At 38.5% G+C, this 17918-nt stretch overlaps 1 protein-coding gene across 1 annotated transcript in view; it reads right to left on the bottom strand.

The window, feature by feature from the left end:
• Nucleotides 1-17918, bottom strand: part of OSBPL11 (oxysterol binding protein like 11) — a 100790-nt gene that overhangs the window by 8865 nt on the left and 74007 nt on the right. Inside the window, exons 10-11 of the mRNA XM_044252140.1 lie at nucleotides 17523-17709; nucleotides 7495-7677 (exon numbers count right to left, since the gene is read on the bottom strand). Of these exons, the coding sequence (XP_044108075.1) occupies nucleotides 7495-7677; nucleotides 17523-17709 (370 nt within the window). The remainder of the gene's footprint in view (nucleotides 1-7494; nucleotides 7678-17522; nucleotides 17710-17918) is intronic.

The following is a 17918-nucleotide window of genomic DNA, read 5'->3' as shown; positions in this document are numbered from 1 at the left end:
AATCTTTAAACCCTTTGATAGGAAAAGAAAGTATTACCAACATAAAGAATGAAAGTGGGACATCACTATAGAGATCCTACACACATTAAAGGAAAACTAAGGAATTATTATAAATAAATGATTATTTATTTATTATTATAAATAAATAATACGTCAATAAATTTGACAAACTAGATGTAGGTGAAATTAATCAATTCCTTAAAAGACATAAACTACCAACCTTCAATTAATAAGAAAGACAACCTCACCATCCCTCTAAAGATAATGAATTATATTTAATTTAATAAATTATATTTGAGGGAGTTAAAAACTCCCTCAAAGAAAACAACAGACCAATATCCCCCATGAATGTAGATATAAAAAATCCTTAACAAAATTTTAGCGAAGAGAATCCAACAGTATCTCTTAAACATTTGTCTGCTTTAATAATAGCTGGATTCTTACAAACGTTTCTACATTCAATCTGTTCTATTATTTTAGTTTAATTAAAAAAAGAAAAATCTAGGGGTGCCTGGGGGCTCAGTGGGTTAAGTGGCTGACTCCTGGTTTCTGCTCAGGTCATGATCTCAGGGTCCTGGGATCAACACCTGCATTAGGCTCTGTGTTTAGTGTGCAATATGTTTGAGATCCTCTCTCTCCCTTTGCTCCTCCCACCCCCCCAAGCGTGTGTGCATGCATTCTCTCTAAAATAAATAAAATCTTTAGGAAAAAAAAAAGAGTAACACAGATGAAGGAAATCCGCAGAGAATAAATGGTAACTTTGGTGGCACTCTCTAGAAAATCATAAATAAAATTAAGTCTTAAGAAAATCTGGCCTCACATAGATACAGAGTTGGAAAAGAGAATATTTTAACATACTTCTCAAATAATTTAATTCTTTGGTATTGTATTAAATTCACCAGGTGGTAGTTTTTTATTCTTATTTATGTATTTACTTACATAATCTTAACCAGGGTCTGTGTTGCACAGAGACCCATGTGGGCCTCAATCTCACAACCCTTAGGTAGTGACTTGAGCCAAAACCAAAAGTCCAACATTTTTTTTAAAAATTTATTTATTTTCAGAAAAACATTATTATTTTTTCACCACACCCAGTGCTCCATGCAAGCCGTGCCCTCTATAATACCCACCACCTGGTACCCCAACCTCCCATCCCCCCGCCACTTCAAACCCCTCAGATTGTTTTTCAGAGTCCATAGTCTCTCATGGTTCACCTCCCCTTCCAGTTTACCCAAATTCCCTACTCCTCTCTAACGCCCCTTGTCCTCCATGCTATTTGTTATGCTCCACAAATAAGTGAAACCATATGATAATTGACTCTCTCTGCTCGACTTATTTCACTCAGCATAATCTCTTCCAAAAGTCCAACATTTAACCAACTGACACACCCAGGTCCCCCAGGTGGTAGTTTTTTAAAGGTTGCCTGCAGTGTGGAAAATGAAAGATGTCAATTAATTTTTTATATTGTGCTACAGGAAACTCATTGGTCTAACTGGCGTCGTGACTGGATTTTTTTTTTTTTTAATTTAAATTTTAGGTAGCTAACACACAATGCAAAGTTGGTTTCTAAATCAGAATTCAGTGATTCATCACTTAAATACAATATCCAGCGCTCATCATAACAAGCACCCTCCTTTTTTTTTTTTTTTTAAATAAAGATTTTATTTATTTATTTATTTGACAGAGGGAGATCACAAGCAGGCAGAGAGGCAGGCAGAGAGAGAGGAGGAAGCAGGCTCCCTGCTGAGCAGAGAGCCCAATGCAGGGCTCGATCCCAGGACCCTGAGATCATGACCTGAGCCGAAGGCAGCGGCTTAACCCACTGAGCCACCCAGGTGCCCCAAGCGCCCTCCTTAATACCCATCACCCATCTAGCTCATCCCCCAACAACCTCCCTCCAACAACCCTCAATTTGTCCTTAGGAGTCTCTCTCTCTTTTTTTTTTTTGTTCTTAGGAGTCTCTTATGGCATGTTTCCCTCATTTTTTTTTTCCTTTTCCCCTTTCTCATATGTTCATTTGTTTTCTTTCTTAAATTCCACATATGAGTGAGATCATATGGTATCTTTCTCTCACTGACTTATTTCACTTAGCATCATACACTCTAGCTCCATCCACATCACTGCAAATGGCAATATTTCTTTTTGTGTGTGTGTGTGTTGGCTGAGTAATACTCCATTATATATATATTACATCTTCTTCATCCATTCTTCTTGACTGGGTTTTTTAATGGGTCGTGAATGATTTTGTAATATCATGCATTGTTCACTTGAAAAATGATCTTTCAGATGTTGACATTTTATTATGTAATATTTAAAAAATCACTAAATTCATTCATTACTATTCATTCATTACTATCACCATGAATTTCATCATAAAATCCTTTACTTGGGAAGCTTTCACACTCAGGAGGCAGATAAAATTTTCCAAATTCTGATTTTTGTCTTGAAGCTTAGTTTTTCCAGTTTAACTGAGATACAAATGACATACAGGACTGTTACATAAGTTTAAGAGGTACAGCATAGTAAACTGACTTATATACACCGTGAAATACCCACCACACTGAGTTTCGTTAACATTCATCATTGCATATAAATAAAAAAGCTTTTTCCCTTTGTGATTAGAGTTCTAGGATCTACTCTTTTAACAGCTTTCAAATATACCACATGGCAATGTTTGTTTTTTTAAATTTTTTTAAAGATTTTATTTATTTATTTGTGAGAGAGAGAGGAGCGAGAGTGAGCACAGGCAGACAGAGTGGCAGGCAGAGGCAGAGGGAGAAGCAGGCTCCCTGCCGAGCAAGGAGCCCAATGTGGGACTCGATCCCAGGACGCTGGGATCATGACCTGAGCCGAAGGCAGCTGCTTAACCAACTGAGCCACCCAGGCGTCCCACCACATGGCAATGTTAACCATAGTCATCATATTGTACACGACGTCCCCTAGTACTTGTTTACCTTACAAATGGAAGTCTGTACTTTTTGATCACCCTTATCTAATTCTTCCACTCCCCAACCCCCACCTCTGGTAACCTCAAATCTGATCTATTTTCCAAGAGGTTTTTATTTTGCCTAGATTACCTATAAGTAAGATCATACAGTATTTGTCTTTCTGTGACTTATTTCATTTAGCATAATATCCTCAAGGTCCATCCACATTGTCACAAATGGCAGGATTTCCTCCTTTTTATGGTTGAATATAATTCCGCTGTGTATATATACTACAACTTCTTTTCAAGTTAAAAAAAAATTATTTTTAAATAATCTCTACCCCCCAAATGGGGCTCAAACTTACAACCCCGAGATCAAGAGTTACATGCTCTTCCAACTCAGCCAGCCAGGCGCCATATATATACTACATATCCATTCATCTGTTGACAGATACAAGTTGTTTCTGTTTATTTATCTACCTACTTACTTTCCACTTTTCTCTTTTTAAAAAAAATTTTTTTACTTTATTTCTTCACCATGATTATTTCCCCCAACCTTCACCCACCTCCCCTCTTGGAACCATGAGTTTGTTTGTTTTGTTTGTTTGTTTGTTTGTTTTTAAGATTTTATTTATTTATTTGACAGAGAGAAATCACAAGTAGACGGAGAGGCAGGCAGAGAGAGAGAGAGAGGTAATCAGGCTCCCTGCTGAGCAGAGAGCCCGACGCGGGACTCGATCCCAGGACCCCGAGATCATGACCTGAGCCGAAGGCAGCGGCTTAACCCACTGAACCACCCAGGCGCCCTGTTTTTGTTTTTAAAGATTTTATTTATTTATTTGACAGAGAGAGAGAGATCACAACTAGGCAGAGAGGCAGACAGAGCGGGGGGGGGGGGGAAGCAGGCTCCCCGCCGAACAGAGAGCCTGATGTGGGGCTCGATCCTAGGAACCTGAGATCATAACCAGAGTTGAAGGCAGAGACTTTAACTCACTGAGCCACTCAGGTGCCCCTCATTTTGTTTTCTATAGTGAAAAGTCCATTTCACGGTTTGTCTCTATTTTTCTCTCTGCTCATGTGTTTCATTTCTTAAATTCCACATATATGAGATCATCATATGATATTTGTCTTTCTCTAACCTATTTAGCTTAGCATTATACTTTCCAGTTCTATACACAACATTGCAAATGGCAACATTTTCTTCTTTTAATGGCTAAATAATATTCCTCTATGTGTATGTGTATGTACGTACCACACCTTCTTTATCCATTCATCTATTGATGGACACTTAGGCTGCTTCCACAGTTTGGATTATAAATAATGATGCTCTAGGGGCGCCTAGGTGGCTTAGTGGGTTAAAGCATCTGCCTTCAGCTCAGGTCATGATCCCAGGGTCCCGGGACTGAGGCCCGCATCAGGCTCTCTGCTCAGTGGGCAGCCTGTTTACCCCTCTCTGTCTCTGCCTGCCTCTCTGCCTACTTGTGATCTATCTCTCTCTGTCAAATAAATAAATAAAATCTTAGGGGTGCCTGGGTGGCTCAGTGGTTAAATCCTCTGCCTTCAGCTCAGGTCATGATCTCAGGGTCCTGGGATCGAGCCCTGCATTGGGCTCTCTGCTCGGCGGGAAGCCTGCTTCCTCCTCTCTCTCTGCCTGCCTCTCTGCCTACTTGTGATCTCTGCCTGTCAAATAAATAAATAAAATCTTTAATAAATAAATAAATACAATCAATCTTTAAAAAAAAATATATATATATATATAGAGAGAGAGAGACAGACAGACAGAAATAATGCTCCTCTAAATATACAGGAGCATGTATCCCTTCGAATTAGTGTTTTTGTACTTTGGGATAAATACCCAGTAGTGTGATTGCTGGATCATAGGATAGTTCATTTTTAATTTTTTGAGGAACCTCCATACTATTTTCCACAGTGGCTGCACCAGTTTGCATTTCCACCAACACTGTAAGAGGGTGTCTTTTTCTCTACATCCTTGCCAACACTTGTTGTTATATCAGTTCTTTATATACTTTGGATACTAACCCTTTATCAGAAATGTCATTTGCAAATATCTTCTTCCATTCTGTAGCGTACCTTTTAGTTTTGTTGTGCAGAAACTTTTTTTATTTTGATGTAGTCCCAATAGTCTACTTTGCTTTTATTTCTCTTACCTCAGGAGACACATCTAGAAAAATGTTGCCACAGCTGATGTCAGAGAAATTATTGCCTGTGTTCTCTCTATTCTAGGATTTTTATAGTTTTGGGTTTCACACTTAGGTCTTTAAGCCATACGTTGTTTCCATTTAAATTTTACTATTAGCTAAACATACTGTCCATTGTTTTTCTTGAAATGTCATGTTCATGTCATTAATTTGAGAAAAATGTCTACCTAACATTGAATTAGAATAGTCGTAGTTTGCCAATCATTCTTTTCTTTTTTAATTAAAAAAATTCTTTTTAAAAGATTTTATTTATTTATCTGAGAGAGTGAGAGAACACAAGCAGGGGAAGCACCAGAAGCAGAAGCAGGCTCCCCACTGAGCAGGGAGCCCACTTCTCCCTCTGCCTGCTGCTCTCCGTGCTTGTGCTCTCACGGTCTGTCAAATAAATAAAATCTTTAAAAAAAAAAAAAAAAGAAGAAGAAGAAGAAGAAGAAGTGTTGTTTCATGAAAGCAGCAGTTAATTCAGCTTGTAACTCAAACAACTGCACAAGTGCTTTTCCTCCAGATAACCACCGTACTTCTCGTTATCTACCACCAGCACTTTATGCATACTACCAATCTGTCAGGTAGAGTATTAAAAAGATGAGTACTCAATTGTACTGATATAATAAAATTAACAATCCGTACTTTTTTTTTTTAAACATTTTATTTTTATTGAGAGAGAAAGAGAGACAGCATGTACAGAGGGAGGAGGAGAGAGAATCTCAAGCAGACATGCCAAATACAGAGCCCAGTGCTGGGCTCAGTCTCTCATGATCCTGAGATCATGACCTAAGCCAAAACCAAGAGTCAGAGGCTCAAGTGTGCCACCCAGGTGCCCTGGAACTTTTTAAAGGATATTAAAACAAAACAAAACAAAACAAAACAAAACAAAACAAAAACAACAAAAACCCTGGCATCTTAAAAAAATGCAAGTACATGGGCAGTGAAGAATACAATGACTTCGTGTACAGTTGTGTGTCACTGCCATGATTAGTGTGAAGACTGGCAGTGCCACCCATCACTGCTTATGAACCACCAACCCAAGTGCCACAGAGTGAAAGAGCAAATAACATCTTAGCATTATTATGAAAATAAAATTCAACCTGAAAACCTCCTGAAAATCTCAAGGACAGCTGGGGGTCCACAGACTAAACCTGAATGAAGAACCTCTCCTTTTGAATCACTGTATTGTAAACCTAAAACTAGTTTCACATTCTATATGTTAACTATGCTGGAATTAAAATAAAATAAAAAGAACCTCTCCTTTAGGATAAATCCCTAGAAGAAAACGTTTCCCTCATCATTACTGTTTTGTTTCATGATACAATCTGAGTCTTCAGTTAATTATAAATGGTTAGATTTAATTATATAATTATATAATTATAAATGGCTTAGTACTATTTATATAATCTTAAGATGTTTAATGCTTCCATTTATTCCATTTTTCTTTTTAAAATTGATACAGCAATCCTTCCACAAGATAAAATTTCAACAGTTCAAAGGGGATTCTGTAGGGCACCTGGGTGGTTTAGTTGCGAAGCGTTTGCCTTTAGCTCAGGTCACGATCCCAGAGTCCTGGGATCAAGTCCCAGATCAGTCCCTGCTCAGCGAGAAGTCGGCTTCTCCCTTTCTCTCTCTCTGCCCCTCCTCCCCTACCACTGGTTCTCTCTCTTTCTCAAATAAATAAATAAAATCTTTAAAAAAAAGAGATGGGAAAAGGAAGTCTCTTTCCTATCCTAGATCCCAGTACTTCTCTCTAGAAGCAACCACTGTGAACACATCTAGGAAACTTCATTTATTGTCAAAATACCCTCTAGGGAGGTTGTACCAGCAGTATGAAAATGACTATTTGCTCACGTTTTGTCAAAGGAGGTATTATTTTAGGGACGCCTGGGTGGCTCAGTGGGTGAAGTGTCTGCCTTCAGCTCAGGTCATGATCCTGTCCTGCATCGGGCTCCCTGCTCGGTGGGGAAGCCTGCTTCTCCCTCTCCCTCTGACTCTTACCCTTCTACTTGTGCGCTCACTCTCTCTCTCTCTCAAATAAATAAATAAAATCTTAAAAAAAAAAGTAGTAGTATTTTAAAAACTAATTTATCTTATTGTTTAATTTCTATTTCTTTGAATTCTAAATACACTGAGTAATTTTTCATTCTTAGTGGGCCTTTTCCTCTACTTTTGAACTGCCTCTTTATGTTCTTTGCTCCCATTTGGGGCATCTGTCTTTTGTGAATAATTTGTTAAGAGTTTTTCTGATAAAGAGAGTAATCCTTTGACTGTGAACTGGTGAAGTGACTTGCCTAAGGCTGCACACTATGAAAAGGCTTAGAGCATTGGACTCTTTCCTGGATGGATGTGGGGATGACATACCTGGACTCAAATGGATCTTGCTTCTCCAGAGGTCTTACTCTCTTCTTTGTTACTGTCAATTTAGTCAAGTCCACATACTTTGTCTCTCCATTGCTGTAAGTGAACTCAAGAACACTATTCCATTCACCTTGCACTCTGCATACCACAGAATTGGTGATGTTGTGCTTTACTTCACCTGTAACCCTAGAAGCAGGTAAGAAATAAAAATGTGCTCTAATAAGTGAAACCAGGCTTGTTTCTTAGTATTCTGAAACCTAAAGACATACTTTCTGAATTCTGTTTAAATTGGTTAAATAGCTCACTTCAGTTTGTCAGTGCCAAGCCAGACTGTAAATCCCATGACAGCTTACTAGATAATTTTTTCAAATAATGTCAACTTTAATCTTTTAGAAAGAGTACTGGGACTCAAACCAGAGACTAAGTTACCATAAATGGTCACAAAGTGTGATCTTTAAATGCTTGCTACAAATAAAACTATAATACTAAAACTAAATAGAAATATGAAAAATATTAACATTTCCTTTTTATTACAGTTTTAAAATGTTACAATATTACAATTTAACTTTAAAAAAAAACTAGCCCTACTCATTTAAAAGTTTGGAGTCCCTATATTTGAAGTTCTGGTATAAGCGTAATTTTAAATATAGACACCAGATAAACCAGTAAGAGGCAGAAAAACTGAAAAAAAAAAATAAAAATTTTAATATTCTCATGCCAAAAGAGAAAAATTAAAAGAGTATGGGTATACAAAAATTATCATCGTCAACAGAGAACTCCAAGAGAACTCAAACACTATTGTTGTTGAAAGTTTAATGAAGAGTAAGTTATCCAGCTAGTTTATCAACAGACAGATAGGATGCAGCTCAGATGAAGATCAGAATAAACAGGTCTAATTATTTTTATTAATTTTTTTTAGAGATTTTATTTACTTGTCAGAGAGAGAGCAAGAGCTGGGAGCAGCAGGCAGAAGGAGAAGCAGGCTCCCTGATGAACAAGGAGTCTTGGGACTCGACTCCAGGACCCTGGGATCACGACTTGAGTTGAAGATAGACACTTAACTGACTGAGCCACCCAGGAGCCCCTGGTTGAATTATTTTTAATGAAACATTTTGTGTTCACTGTAGGACACAAGTAACAACAGGGTCAGATAAGACAGAGGTTCAGGGGGCACCTGGGTGGCTCAGTGGGTTAAAGCCTCTGCCTTCGGCTCAGGTCATGATCCCAGGGTTCTGGGATCGAGCCCCGCATCGGGTTCTCTGCTCGGCAGTGAGCCTGCTTCCTCCTCTCTCTCTGCCTGCCTCTCTGCCTACTTGTGAGCTCTCTCTCTGTCAAATAAATAAATAAAATCTTAAAAAAAAAAAAAAAAAAAGACAGAGGTTCAGAACTTAGAGAATAGTGGGCAAATGTTAGGGTCTAATCAGTGCACCAGTGACTGTGGTTTATCTGGATTCAAAAGGCAGTCCACAAGACCAAAGCCCAGTGGTTCAGGATACAGGAAACAGTATTTGTCAGGAATAAGCCAAGGTCCTAGGAACCAGAAGGACACAGTGAAACATAAGGAGCCCATCCATGGTTTTCAATCAGAAGAAGTTAATTAAAGGTCTGCAAACTCAGAACTCAAAGCAGAGATATAGGGACCAATAAGCAAATGATCTATGAACCAGATTTTGGAGATCGAGGTAGGAGGGATTTGGAATCCAAGAGCAAACCAAACGTCCAAAATCAAAAGCTATGCATAATGACAGCTCACTGGACACAAAAGAACACCATGGCTACAAGTCTGCTTGATTACAGCACAGATGGGAACTCGGTTATACTTCAAAGCATATGAACTTAAATAATTCCATGTGAAGGGTTTCTTGCCTGTTTCTTGTGACATCCGTGTTTCCTCTCTGACCCCACTTGCCAACATTGTTCTCTTCTTTGAAAATCTGTTTCTAACCAGACAGGATATGAGGAGATTTCACCGAGTATTTTATCCGTTTCCCTTCTCCATCCACACATAACCCAGAACCAAATTCTGAGAATTAAGGGACTATCAAATATTCCTCACTTGATCTTTTACTGCCACAGCACAATCTCTCAAGTCATCCACCACCTCCCGCACATGCCTTCCCACTGGAAAACAGCACACCTAGGTCCCTGTGCATGCATACTGAGTTACACGGGATCTGTGCTGGTTGGTGCAGCTACACGGCAAGAGCAGCACGAAGAGGGCTAGGGCAGGGAACAAGAGTCACACATACTAGAGGGATGGGGAACATGCAAAAGCAACACAAGGACGAAGGGCCTCACCTCATTCTGCTTATAGTAATTGTTCCTAACAGCCTAATGCAGGGCTGGCAAACTTCTTCTGTAAAGGACTGGGAATTAAATACCAGGATTTGCAGGCCAAACTGTCTCACAACTACTTAACTCGGTCACTGTAACATGAAAGCAATTATAGCCAGTATGTAAATGAATATCTAAACGTATAAAACACATAGATTTAGGGGCAGCTGGGTGGCTCCGTCAGTTAAGCATCTGACTCCTGATCTCAACTCAGGTCTTGATCTCAAGGTCATGAGTTCTAGCCCTATGTTGGGTAAAAAAAGAGAAAGGGCATGTAGCTCAAGACTTTGGTACCAACCAATAACACAGACTATGTGGCCCTTAAGATACTAAGAGCTGAATCTTAAGCTATCATCCTACTCATTTCTAAACTGAGAATAATTTGGTAATTGATAAGGCATTATTCTCTCACTTTCTAAATATATGACAACAAGTTAGCCTTTTAGATGGTCTAGACTCTGTCTCTACAGCTATTTGGAATACCAGAAAATCACTGAATATATTAACTTGGCTTCATATATAAAGTTTTCATTGATTGTGGTGCCTGGCTGGCTCAGTTGGGGGAGCATGCAACTCTTGATCTCAGGATTGTGAGTTCGAGCCCCATATCAGGTGAAGAGATTACTTAAAAAAAAAATATTAAAAAAAAAAAAAAAAAAAAAGAAAGAAAGTTTTTACTGTTTGAAAGTTAAGATTTTTAACTTTGGGTTTTATTGATATATATATATGTATATATTTATATATGTGTGTGTATATATATATGTATATATATATATATATAAAATATATATGAAATACCCAGATGAAGGATAATTACATTTTACGCAGAACTACTGAAGGAGACATTGCCTATTTGTGTTTCTAAATGTCACTTATATTAAGGATAGCTGCAACAAATCCCTTTAAATTTTAATACCAGGAAAACAGTTTGTCTCTCTTGAAAATGTGATAGGCTTCCTTTATCAAACAATGAGAGGTATGTTGAGCATCAAGTTTCCTTTTTTACTTTAACATGAGTCAGAATTAAATTTTCTTTTCATGTATAATAATTATCTAATCCCTCTTCCATTGCTATGATTATTAAAATAATAGACCTTTTAAATACATGACATTTTCCCAAAAAGCCTTACAGTTTCCAAAGATAGGGTGCTGGGTTCTAATACTACACTGAAAGTTTCCTGAAGGCAGAGGTAGCCTTTCTTTTTTTTTTTTTTTTTTTTTTAAGATTTTATTTATTTATTTGTCAGAGGGAGAGGGAGAGAGCACAGGCAGACAGAGAGGCAGGCAGAGGGAGAAGCAGGCTCCCCACTGAGCAAGGAGCCCGATGTGGGACTCGATCCCAGGACGCTGGGATCATGACCTGAGCCGAAGGCAGCCGCTCAACCAACTGAGCCACCCAGGCGTCCCAGAGGTAGCCTTTCTATACTGTACCTCCAGTAAGCAGGAAAGTGTGTCATTTGACAGACAGTTCACATAATCTTAGTATCATTCCACTAGACAGACAGAAGATAGAGTGCTATTTATCTGTACTGCTAATTCTGACCTCACTTTAGGATGACTTTATAAAATCATCATCATCCTAAAGTGAGTGTGGAAAATGGGATCAGGAGATAAACATGGACAAGAGGAATAGTTAAGTAGGCTGACTTGGCTGCAATGGACAGAGTTGTGGAAAATGAGGGGGTAAGGGAAGACAAGTGGAAGATAATATATTTATATCAAATGCAGACAGCAGATACTGTGTCTGCTCTGATTATAGATAGCAGTAAAAAACTAGGCTGTCTGAGGAGAGAGGCACACCATTAATGAAGGCATAAAAGAAAGCCTTCATTATAATATTCTTATAAAACCAAAAAAGAAAAGATACCAAAAACAGAAAAGACCGTTTCTAATAGGATTTTTTTTTTAAAGATTTTATTTATTTATTTGACAGACAGAGATCACAAGTAGGCAGAGAGGCAGGCAGAGAGAGGGGGGGAGGCAGGGTCCCCGCTGAGCAGAGAGCCTGATGCAGGGCTCGATCCCAGGACCCAGGGACCATGACCTGAGCTGAAGGCAGAGGCTTTAACCCACTGAGCCACTCAGGTGCCCCTCTAATAGGAATCTTTTAAATGAGAAATTAGATGAAACCACTGGTCCTGGGAGAGATCAGAATGGAAAAAAATGAGGAAACTTTAGTCAGCTGAAATTATCCATCAACAGTTATGGAAAGAGTGTGTATGTGAATCCAAAGGAAAGAGACTTTGTTAGAGAAAAGGGCAGTACTTCCAAGTGAAAGAAAATCAAGTGAGTGTGACCTTGTGGAAAGGTAAAGGATATGAAGGGGAAAAAGAAAGCAAATATGATGACTGACCATTAACAAAACTGAAAATGTCTATTTAAAATTATTAGGGGTCTTCAAAAAATCAGAGTATGAAAACCAGGTATCAACCTGTTTTTTATCAATAAGGCTTTTATTTTTTTATTTTATTTTTTTTTAAAGATTTTATTTATTTATTTGACAGACAGAGATCACAAGTAGGCAGAGAGGCAGGCAGAGAGAGAGAGAGGGAAGCAGGCTCCCTGCTGAGCAGAGAGCCCGATGTGGGGCTCGATCCCAGGACCCTGAGATCATGACCTGAGCCAAAGGCAGCGGCTTAACCCACTGAGCCACCCAGGCGCCCCTCAATAAGGCTTTTAGAATATTGGTAGCTGCTTCCTCTAGGAATCTAGCTGCCAAGGTGGAAGAAGCTGCGATCATGCAGAAAGGTCACATGTGGGCCCTCTGAATGACAGTCCCAGCTGGCTCTTGGTCCGCAGCCAGATCTACTGTTTCCTCCCACGTGAGTGAGCTAACCTTGGATATCCAGTGGGTCAGCCCCTTAGATGGCTGAAGCTTCAACTAACATGAAGGACATCATGTAAGAATCACCCAACCGAACCTAGTCAGTCCAGAAAACTATGAAAGATAATAAACCGCTATTTCAAACACTTATGTTTTAGAGAAGTTTATTACTAGCAATAAATAATTAGGATGTCATCCAAAGCTATCTTTGCTGCCCTCTGACTTCTCTATATCCTGTTAGTTAGTCCTTAAAGGGTCAACTCTGAATGTCTAACTGGTTTCCCTTCTAATCTCTCTTCACTCCCCCTGCCCCCCAGTCCATTCTTTACCTGCCACCAAATAGGTCTTTTTATAAATAAATACTTAAAACATATAATTTCCAGACTCTTAAGGTATTCCTGCCAAAACTGCATAACCTGAACCTTTAAAAAAAAAACAAAAACAAACCCACACTGAGAAGCAGTCTATAAAATTGACCTGTCATTGTCATAAGAAAAAGAGAAAGGCAATGGAAATATACCAGTAGACTAAAGAGACATAACAATAATACGAATGCACAATCCTGGGTAGGAGAAAAAATACTGCCAATTACTGGGAAAACTGACAAAATTTAACATGGACTGTACTTAGTTATAGTATTAATTTAACATAACAGTGTTAAATTTCTTGGATTTGACAACTCTTCTGATTGTATGAGAGATGTGATTTTATATATTTCCTTGTTCTTAGGAAATTCAGACTAAAATATTTTATTTTTAAAAAAATATTTATTTATTGGGGCACCTGGGTGGCTCAGTGGGTTAAGGCCTCTGCCTTCCGCTCAGGTCATGATCCCAGGGTTCTGGGATCGAGCCCCACATCGGGCTCTCTGCTCAGCAGGGAGCCTGCTTCCCTACTCTCTGTCTCTGCCTGCCTCTCTGCCTACTTGTGATCTCTGTCTGTCAAATAAATAAATATTTTTTAAAAAAATATTTATTTGAGAGAGAGAGAGAGAGAGAGAGAGAGAGATGGAGTGAATGCATTTGCGTGCAAGTGAGGGAAGGTGCAGGAGGAGAGAGAGAGAGAGAGATAAAGAATCCTTAAGCAGTCTGACTGATGAGCAAGAAGCCGAACATGGGGCTCAATCCCAGGACCCCAGAATCATGACCTGAATCGAAATCAAGAGTCAGCTACTTAACTGACTGAGCCACTTAGGTGCCCTACACTAAAATATTTTAAAGTGTCAGGAAGTCTATAACTCTCAAATGTTTCAGGAATAATAATAATAATGATAATGATATGTACATAGAAAAAGATTTTGATAAAGCTAACGAAGCAAAATGCTAACAACTAGGCAAGGGATACATGAGAGTTTGTACAATTCTTCTGGAGGTTTGAAATGACTTCAAAAGATAAAAGTAACTAAATAATATATATTAATTCCATGCTTAACATTTTAATTGGCTCCCCACTGCCTTCGGAATTAAGATCAGAATTGTTGGGGCGCCTGGGTGGCTCAGTGGGTTAAACCTCTGCCTTTAGCTCAGGTCATGATCTCAGGGTCCTGGGATAGAGCCCTGCATCGGGCTCTCTGCTCAGTGGGGAGCCTGCCTCTCTGTCTACTTGTCACCTCTCTGTCAAATAAATAAATAAAATATTAAAAAAAAAAGATCAGAATTGTTAGCAAAATAGTATACTGTATTCTTGTATCAGAGTTAAGAGATACATTTAAATGGCAAGGACTTAACAGGAATACAGATAAACATACTTAATTTGAAAGTAAAAAAAAAAGGTACTATGACTAGGGTTGGATTTTCACAGGTTAGCTCGATTAAACATTCCAACACAACTTTCTGTACATGTGGGTGTTTACAAGCATCAATGTCCCCTGAGAGGCTAACCCTCACTGCCCTAGCAGCTGGCACCCATGTTGTTAATATGCACTGATTTACTCTTGCCTGTCGCTCTAGCATTTTCATTTCACTTACTATCAACTATTTGGCAATGAGAACATACTAATATCAAAACTACCCTATTAGTTCTTCATGTCATTAAGAATGACTATCAAAGGAAAGAAGATGTTAACTGCAAGAAGAAAAAATAGGAAGAGAGCCTGCAACAGCTGTTTTCAAACCTCTGCAGGGCTCTCCTAGGAGGAGGAAGGGGATAAAAACTGAGTGAAGCTCTAAAAAAATCAGATCTAAGAGTTCATATCTAAGAGATTAATCAGTAATATGTTAAAGGAGTAATATATTAAAGGAATAGGTACAGTTTGAAAGGATGGACTAGATTCTATCTCCAAGAAGAGAGAAACTCACTCATAATCATATTTCCAAAGACAAATATGCAAAACTTTATGAATAACTTATTATGTACACTGTATAGATGGAACAGAAGGCCCAAAACAGTACAGTTCTATCAAAAAACTTATAGCCATATTGGGGGAAATAAAACAACTCAATCAAGAGAATAAGTTTGTGTATTAACAATGTTTTTTAAAATGTTTTTACAGTTAGTATGAGTCCTGCAGGATTTCAGGTAACACATACATATGCACATACACATACACAGTCAGAATTAAGTTTCAGGGACCAGAAATAGTTTGCAAAAAGACAACTAAAATCACTCCATGTCTCCTTATCCAGAAAATAATACTTATAAGAGAAAAAAATATGCAACAGGACACTAAGAAATAACTTAGTGTCATGATAATAAAACAGTGCTGGCTTGGGAAGATTTGTCACGGTAGTTGTTTCCCCTAAGCATTCTACTCAAGCAATAGAGAGACTGAGGAATACTTTCACCAAGGCAAGAATGTTACAGGGATATAGGTTTCTGCTCTAACTTCACATAAATAAAGGGAGTCTGAATGGACTGCCCCTCACTCACTGTGAGTTTTGTGTGAATAATAAATGTTTGAAAACATTGAACTATCAGTTTTCAGACATGTTGCAAAGGGATATATGCACCTAGTAAATGTTGGTCTACAACGTCTAAATGCCCCGCTGGTTTTAAGGTGTGAATCCTGTGATTACTATAATGAGCAGAGTAAGTTGAAGCACATAAATCAAAGTGTTAACCACAATAGTACCTTCTCTAAGGGTAAGAGATGACTATTTTGACAACATCTAGTGGTTCCGTTTGGGTAATATGTGTGCATATTATAATTCTTGACGTTAGTGTTTTGAAGTCTGTATTTTTATTTTTATTTATTTTTAAAGATTTTTACTTTATTTATTTGACAGAGATCACAAGTAGGCAGAGAAAAGCAGGCTACCTGCCAAGCAGAGAGCCCGATGCGGGGCTCGATCCCAGGACCCTGGGATCATGACCTGAGCCAAAGACAGAGCCTTTAACCCACTGAGCCACCCAGGCACCACTGAAGTCTATATTTTTAAAGGCCCATTTGGTGTCTGGGAACCAATCAATCTCTCTTTCCACTTCTAAAATTTTTAAGTACCCATTTCTAAGAGTGAAAAAGTAAAACAGCTATATGCAACTGGCTGGAGGGAGAGTACTTTAGTAATAACCCCTTATAACTGTTGGTCAGCACCTATTCAAGTTCAACTTCCATTTCCAATGACCCAGTAATCCCACTTCTAGGTATCTATCCAACAGAAATTCACACAGACATTCACCAAACAATGTTCTAGCAGCACCATTTGTAATGGTCCCCAACTGGAAACTACCCAAATGCCCATCAGCATTAGAATGAATAAGTGAATTGTGGCATAGCCATACAATGTAATATAGTCTTCAGTAAGGAGAATAAACCATGCTACACATGGATGAACCTCAAAAACATAATACTGAGCAAAAGTCAAATCTGGAAGAACACAGTGTATGATTTCATTTTAATATATAGTTCAAAAACAGAAATAGCTAATCAATGGTGTTAGAAAGCAGGATAGTGGCTACCCTAAGAGGGAAGGGTATAAATATGGTTAACGTGTGTGTGTGTGTGTGTGTGTGTGTATGTGACTGTAACAGGGCATCCTGTACTTGGATGCTGGTAATGTTCCATGTCTAGATCAAAGTGCTCAGATTTTTACTTTGTGAAAATCATCAACAAGAGATGTATTTTTCAGTGAAGAGTTACAGACAGAGAAAACTATCCCTATTTCAGGGAAAGTCAGAACAGACATGAAGGGCTTAAGGAAAGGAGTCAGTATCCTTTTGAAGATTCCATTAGACAACCTGTCTTCACGAATGTTGGATGATCTGGCCCGTGCTGAAGAGACAGAGAAGCTGAGAAGGGGTTACAGGAACTGGCCATTTCCTGATGGGATTAGAACAAAGGCCTTATTCCATCACTGCACTACCTGAACTATTTCATATGATTTGATACATTTTCATGCTACCTTGTACCAACAGCTGCCTTCACTGAGGCCTGGATTGAGTCTGAGCCCGTTTAAGGCAGAAATTGGGCCAGAGACCGAATGTTCATTTGCTAGGAATTCTACTCTACATATTGTTACCTATTTAACCAGGAAAATTTTGTAGGAGTAGGTAGATCTGTCACTCTTCTAAAAACTAGATCAGGATGGGGGCGCCTGGCTTAGTCAGTTTAGTGTCCAACTCTTGGTTTTGGCTCAGGTCAGGATCTCAGGTCATGGGATCGAGCCTGGCACTGGGCTCTCCATTCAGTGTAGGCTCTGCTTCTCCCTCTCTTTCTGCTCCTCCCCCCAACTTGCACTCTCACTCTCTATCTCTAAAATAAATAAATAAAATCTTAAACCAACAAACCAACAAAAAACTAGATCAGAATGCCCAGAATGTCTCAAAAAAGTAGAAATAAATAAAACTACAACTCCATCTACATTAAACAAAGCAGGAAAGAATAAGGAGTTATAAACAGTAGAATAAGAGCCAGGTATCATTAAAATGTTCTTACCGGTGTAGTTTGCCACCATAAAATGGCTTAGTATGAAAAGTGATGCTGGCTGAATACCCAGTTTTTGCACAGTTGACACTGACTTTACCACCCAGTTCTACCCAAGGAACAGTTAAAATTGACCGGGCATATGCACACGGTAGAGAAAATGTATACTCTTCTCCATGCTCCAATAGACTGAGGATACCTGAATGTGAAAACATAAAGATGGTTAACATCTTTAAAAAAAAAAAAAAAAAAAAAAGAGACAGTTATAAAATATCCATTATTAGTTTTTTTCAAGCCTAATAAACAAACATCACTATTTTGCTTAATTTTCATTTAACTTTGGAGTAAACTAATTTCACTTAAAGTTGTATTTGTAACATTCCTGGTAATAGTGAATCTGAGTTACAT

Source organism: Neovison vison, chromosome 6, assembly GCF_020171115.1.
Source record: "Neovison vison isolate M4711 chromosome 6, ASM_NN_V1, whole genome shotgun sequence".
NCBI classification, from domain to species: Eukaryota; Metazoa; Chordata; class Mammalia; order Carnivora; family Mustelidae; genus Neogale; species Neogale vison.
This window is presented reverse-complemented; position numbering and strand designations above follow the sequence as displayed.